Below are 7,164 nucleotides of genomic sequence, written 5' to 3'. Positions count from 1 at the left end.
TCGCATCCGAGCGCACCAAATTGTACCACAACCTATCGACTCGTATCCAAACGTCAAATTTCAGAGAGGTCAACACAAATTCCACGATCAGCTACGAATGGCCACTCGTGGCGTTCGTAATGGATCGCACGACAGTGGGAACTAAGCATTAGCATGACAACGTGGTCGGGAAAATGTTTTTTTAAATGTACAAAGCAGTGCTTTCCTTTGCTCATAAGATTTTTTGTCAGCGAATCGAGAGATGATGTGAGAAATTTAAGAGAGTCGACGAAGATTAAATCGTCAATGGAGAACGACAGAAACTGTTCGGTATTATGCGGAATGCAGCTGAGTTTTGTATCTGCAAACCTAGTGGATGCTTGTAGAATTAAATGCGTGTCATACCGTTCGCTGTTATGAAGCACACATCACTTCTTTTTCCAGTTTGAAATTTAACTTACAGTAACCATGACAGACTCCCCTACATGCCTACTATAATCTAACTCTTCACCGCACAGATAACAGTGTGTGGCGTTAGCAATTTCCCATCTTGCCTCAGTTGTGAGCACAACGTCAACGAGATTATTAAAAATGTCCATTATTTCTTCATATTCCTCTAAAATGCTTTCTATAAAATGTTCTGACGCATCTTTACCAGTGTAGACTTTTAGGGGTTTTGTGTATTTATCCAGGATACTTACGACCTTGTATGCGTACCCACATGGTACGTGCTTTTGTAATCAATTTTTTTCGGTTGTTGGTTCGAGAACACTTTTGAAAATGGCTGAATATAATGAATGGAAAACGCTGTGTTTTATATTTATGTTTGACACCAAAACATTTTATGGCCTCCTCAAATGATGGCATAACTATTCTCTGAGCGTTGTGATAACAGTAATCTTTCTGTTTGTAATGTCGATAACTGTATTCCGTGCATGATATTAAACCGGACAAACTTTTGATCAGACAGAAATGAATGAATGAATGAATGAATGAATGAATGAATGTTTAACGACACCCCAGCACGAAAAATACATCGGCTATTGGGTGTCAAACTATGGTAATGGAAACAAATAAGGTGATGATCAACATCAACAGAAAAATTCAAGATATAAATAAAAACAGTGTAAAGAACTGTGCAAAATACAAATATCACAGAGAGATACTGACTTTTACTTTAAACTTCAATGTGTGCTGTATTGGCCATTCTCAAAGAGAATGTTACCCCTGCACCACGGTGAGGTTACAGCACGCACAGGGGAGACAGAAATGATTTTTTTTTTTTTGTCAAGTGTATTTTCCGTTAACATGAGAAGATCAACGTGTTGTTTATTTGTTACATTGAGATATTTGCTTATACGTATTGGATATACAACCTTCGGAGGTGGGGTGTCTTTAAGTTCGTTTCTACCTACCGGTGGAATTTCTTCAATGAATGAATGAATGAATGTTTAACGACACCCCAGCACGAAAAATACATCGGCTATTGGGTGTCAAACTATGGTAATGCAAATAAATAAAGTGATGATCAACATCAATATAAAAATTCAAAAACAGTGTAAAGAACTGTGCAAAAACACAAATATCACAGAATTTTACGGACACCAAATTTTACTCAAAACTTCAATTTTGTGCTGTATTGGCCATTCTCAAAGAGAATGTTACACCCCTGCACCACGGTGAATTTCTTCAAAACCATAAACATTTATAGACAAGTTGTTATTTGTTTCAAATAAATCAACTTGTTTTAGTGTGACTGGAAATGTTATACCATTAACATTCAGTTTGTCTTCATGAGGCAAATAGTGATGCGTTCTCTCTGGGTGTGAATGGGGGGGGGGGGGGGGGGTACAGTTGCGCCAAAACACAATATAGAAAACATTTTTCATCATTGTTTTGAATGTTCAGTATACTTTTTTTCTTTCGCTTTAACTCTACAGGTAATTCGATGTACGACGCACCTCTGAAAGGTTGAAATCGAACAACAGTCAGTTTCATGGTAATGACTTCTTCAAAATTAAGATTTGACTCTTCGCCTTCGTAGTCGTCTAATCTAATCATAATCGAATTCATTGCAGTAGAATATTGTTCTTCTAAGTCATCCGTCACGGTAGCGATATTCATTTTGTTTTTAAAGTACGGTTCCACAAATGTCTGTTCTCCTTCTGGACTGACTTTTGACATTTTAATTTGTACACAAATACCCCATTTTATGGACAATTTTTCTCTTAATTCCGATTGAATATCATTAATAACGTCACGACGACGTGCAACTAAAAATCTCATTAAGTCCGATCTGTCTTGGTCAGTCCCGTCATAGTCAAATTCTTCCCCATCCCCATGTAGAGCTTGCCTATTACAACCTTTGTTCGGGGAAAGGGGTTCTTCCGGAATCTGATCAGTTTCAGGTTGTGGGGAAGGGGTTTGTACAGCGTCCTCTTGGTGTTTATTAAGCTGAGAAGGGGGTTGTGCAGCTAACGGTATAGCATTCACCTGGGGTGGGGGAGTTCTGTCAGGGTTGAGACTGACTGTGCTCGATGGTTTCCGTCGTTTGTTTTGAGGTTGAACCCCGGTGGGCCGAGAAGACGTAGTACTGACTGACGGAGCTGGTGTTAGCTGTTTGGTGCGCCGCTTACCACCTCCAGACTGAGTGCGACAATCTTTAAAATGACGTTTTAATGACTGAACATTAATAAAGTCTATCAGACAAAAAGAACATCGAAATGTTCTTTGTGGCTTATGAGTTCGAGAGTGGTGTATTGCAAGTTCCCTAGACAACGAAAACATGCACGGACACTGGTAACACGAGTACGTTTGAGGTCTACTTATACATGTTCAAACATGTTTTGCGTGCTCGGATCGGTTAGAACACTGATACGAACAGTTTAAACATTTTAAAGTATGATCGTGATGGCGTCTAACATGTCTGTGATAACTATCTTTTCTGGTAAAATGTTCGCCACATAGTTCACATATGAAAGTGTGTGACTGATTGAAACAATTCCTTCTATGTCTAAGAAGATCAAATTTCGAGAAAAGCTACTCTGACACAGATCACACGAATATACCCTGCAAGTTGTGTGAGAGGACATGTTTTTTTTGTTTTTTTTTAAACTAGATATTCTTGTTTAGATTAATTACAAACTATATATTGTTAATTGTACATATTGCATAAACCATTTATTTCAGATTAAACATGAAACTATCTATATTTTAAAATATCTATTCTGGATTACATATTAAACTATCTACTCTTTGGTTTGATCACATTAATGTTAACATGTTGCACATGATCACTTTCAGTGTCCTGCAAATAAATAAAATATTTATTTTTTTAAACTAAGCTGTTTAGTATGTTTGTATGAATAAAAATGAGTAAACATATTTCTAAGTTAAAACAGCTAAACTATTTTAATAAAATTTCAGTAATCTAACTCAAAACATAATTCGATTTATTTCCCCAAGTTACATGTTAAAGGAATATTACCACACACCACTCAGCTGTTTAATGAATAAAAAGTATCACATAAAACTGTATACATTAATTTGTCTCTAAAAGTTCTTCATTCAATCAACTTATTCCACTTATTAATGATATTTGTAAGGAAAAAAATGAATTATAGCAACGGGCCATAATTCAAAACTAAAATTGCCAAGGTTAACATGAATATTCAGTTGTTCGTAGTTCAGTTTGGGTGATAAAATAGCTAGGGTTGATATAATAATAAATAAAAAATAATAATAAAAAATGCAATTTACATTTTGTTATTTAATTTAGAGAAGTCCTTAAATCCGTGACAATGCCTTAAAGGGCTGAAAAACGACAAGAGCTCGTGATTCGTTTTTAAAGATAGTCAAAGTGAAAAGTATATTTAAAACACTTACTTTTAATATAGATTCAGAAGCAAGAGATTTTGCTAGTAGCGATCACAAGCAAGTAGCACTCCCTGGCAAGAGTAGCTGTGACTACACGACGTAATGGTATTAAAGGAAAATCAATTCCCGCGTTTTTTGATAACCGCTTTAACAACCAATCGTAAACTGTTTAATTAAGGTAATAATGACAATGTACTTTCGTAAGTTCTAACATTGTGCTACATTCCATACCATCTTTATAGAACCGGTTTTGGTGAAACTACCAACAACGCCCAAAATTAACTTAATAGACATCCAGGCTCTCCATACATCATTTACTAATGTAATAAAAATGAACTAGATTATATCTTTAAAAATACATCTATCGTGAAATTTGGTATAACAGTGCTTAAATATAATAAGGACAAGTACGAACTGCACTATCTAAAATCTTTTAAAATAATAATAAAATAATAAAAAATATATATATATATATATATATATATATTAGATTTTTTTTTTTTTTTAAAGAGTAGTTCATGTATTTTCTACTCATTAAGGAAGAAAATGGTTTATTTAACGCACTCAACACATTTTATTATGGTTATATGGTACGGTTCACACAGACTGAAGGAGGAAGACCCAGTTTGTCGAGATTTAACGACGCCACTAGAGCACATTCTATTTTTTATTTTATATGGCTATTGGAATATACAAGATGGTCATACCTGACGTTCTTTGATGTATCAGTCGTAGTGTAATGGCTGGACGCAAAAAGGGTCTTTTATTTGCGCATTAACACAGGCAGATGACTGCACAAACCATGGCCTTTATTGAACCATATATATATCACTGGTCAGTGCAATGTGGTTCACACCTACCTTTTGAGCCATGCGGAGTACTCGGGGTTTGGAGTCGGTATATGATTAAAAATCCCATGCCTCGACTGGGATCCGAATTAGTACCTACAAGCCTGTAACCGATGGCCTGCCACGACGCCACCGATATAAAGTTTTGGGGCTGAAAGTGTGTTGAGAATTAATGTACTGCTATTTTATCACAGAATGGGACTTTTATATGAACTATCCCCAAACAAACATATTTCTACCACGATATGTGATGTATGGTGTAGTAAATATGTTTTAGATTAAAACATAGTACTGAGTTCTACTCATTTATGTGTCAGATCGAATGTTATAAAATCAGAAATACAAACTGTGTTCATTTGTTTTTTTAGTTACTTAGTACATTAAGATGGGCGATGTATGTTATATCAATCCCTAAATAGAATTTTTAGTTAACTAGATGCCTAAAAAGTTTGCAAACTTCTAAAATAGAAAGTTTTGGAATGGGAATCTTAAAGAACTTGGTTTTCTAGGTTATCACTTTCCATAAAGACAAACAAAACATATTTCTTCTAAATGTACCTTGCCAGAAGTACTAAAATGTTTTAGATTAAAGTACAACTACTGAGTCAGTTGTGATTTATGATGACATCGAAATTTAAACTTTTAAAACCTGTCAAACTGCCATCAACCCAAAGTTTAGTTACTTAGTCCAAGAACGATGGGGGAGGGTTGCTATATGAATCCCTAACTATAATAGTTTTAGAGGTTTTTCTTTGTGTTAACAAGTTCTATGCTTCTACACGAAAATCTTTACAATAATCTTGGATGTTTAAAAAATTGAAAGATAAAGATGTCATCTGTTTTTCTAAAGTAAACAGAAGCATAAAAAAAAATTAATCAAACAAAAAAAGTATTTTTTTATTATAAAGACAATGTTTGTATCAAAGCCTGGGAAAAAAATTCTAAAGTGTATGTACACTTTAATAAAGTAACAAAAAATGGTACAAAGACGGCGTCATTCCCAGTTGAGGCGTATCGGGCATTAATGGAGCGTTCGAACGATATTTTAAAGGCGATTGACGATATTGAGGCTGAACTGGAAGAAGAGCATGAAATGCTGTCACTAACGGATGAGTCGAAGTTTAATCTTCAACAGCAGCAGCAACTACAACAACTGCAACCACAGCAAGTGCAACCACAACAACAACCACAGCAAGTGCAACCACAACAACAACTACCACAGCAAGTGCAAGTGCAACCACAACAACAGCAACCACCGCAGCGGGAAAGGCATGCATTAACGACAAATAGTCGTTTTCAGCCATACTCTGGTGAGTTTTATACTTCTTAGTTTTATTTTAACCAACTTTTGACTTAGTTGCCAAGTTACCTCCCTTTATTAAGTTCAATGTAAACGAATAACAGAAACTGTTGGAATTCACTTTTTTCTCTCTTGTTTAAAAACACTGTTACATATTATTTTAAAATATACTTTTAGTACATAACAGTATGCATGCCTTTTTTCAGTAGCAAGACACATTTTAAAAATGAAACAATAATGATTATAATAATAATAATAATAATACTAAATTAAACTGTTTTATTATTATTATTATTTTTTAGGAACTGCAACCAGCATACAGTTTGGCCTGGGGCGAGGAGCAGTGTTGGATTCAACTATCAGAACGCCTCAGAACAACAACAACAACAACAACAAAACACACCTGGAAGCACCAGATACACGACAATATCACCGACACTAATAGATTAACAATTGATATTGGAGTAGTTGACATATTATAGTTCATTTGTTAAATATTTACTTTAAATATTAACTGTGTATGTATATAACTCTAAACATATATATTTTTATGTATAATTTTTAAAATATAACTTCTCAATAAATAATGTTAAACTATTTGTTATTGTAATTGGAAATTTAGTATAGCTATAACATTGTAAATTGCCTCCCCTTGATCATCAATTTAATTCAATTTGGAATAACCTTCTGGAGGAAAGTGGTGTTATTTTGTGTTTTACCCACAAATACCTACTGTGCGATTTAACTGCTGCGGATTACTTACACTTGATTACTGTGGAATTACCTTCTAGAGAAAAGTGGGTTATTTGTGTTTTTTCTCCAATTACCTACTGTGTGGATTACCTACTGTGTGGATTACTTACACTGGATTACCTTGGATTACTCTCAGTTATATACAGTACCAAGAAACACCCTAGTTAATACAAATAAAAGAAGTAACACATTAAATAATTTAAGTAATATTTATTATATAAAGAAAAGGTATGAGTTACAGGAATACATTAAATAATTTTAAGTAATATTTATTATAAAGAAAAAGGTTACAGAAACAGCTCTGGTAAGCAAACAATTTGATAAATTATTTTAAAATTAAGATTACAAATTATTATTTTTTTTTAAATAAGAATACAAAAATTATTTTACCAATTTGTTTAAAATTAA

General features: G+C 34.0%; 1 protein-coding gene across 1 annotated transcript; it reads left to right on the top strand.

Moving 5' to 3' along the window:
* Nucleotides 1-5,642: 5,642 nt before the first annotated feature.
* Nucleotides 5,643-6,445, top strand: LOC121381472 (GATA zinc finger domain-containing protein 10-like). The gene is made up of 2 exons (XM_041510791.1): nt 5,643-6,013; nt 6,306-6,445. The coding sequence occupies exons 1-2, from the start codon at nt 5,728-5,730 to the stop codon at nt 6,443-6,445; spliced, it is 426 nt and encodes a 141-aa protein (XP_041366725.1). The 5' UTR covers nt 5,643-5,727.
* Nucleotides 6,446-7,164: the final 719 nt, after the last annotated feature.

The sequence above is a fragment of the Gigantopelta aegis genome, chromosome 9, assembly GCF_016097555.1.
Source record: "Gigantopelta aegis isolate Gae_Host chromosome 9, Gae_host_genome, whole genome shotgun sequence".
Classification (NCBI taxonomy): domain Eukaryota; kingdom Metazoa; phylum Mollusca; class Gastropoda; order Neomphalida; family Peltospiridae; genus Gigantopelta; species Gigantopelta aegis.
This window is presented reverse-complemented; position numbering and strand designations above follow the sequence as displayed.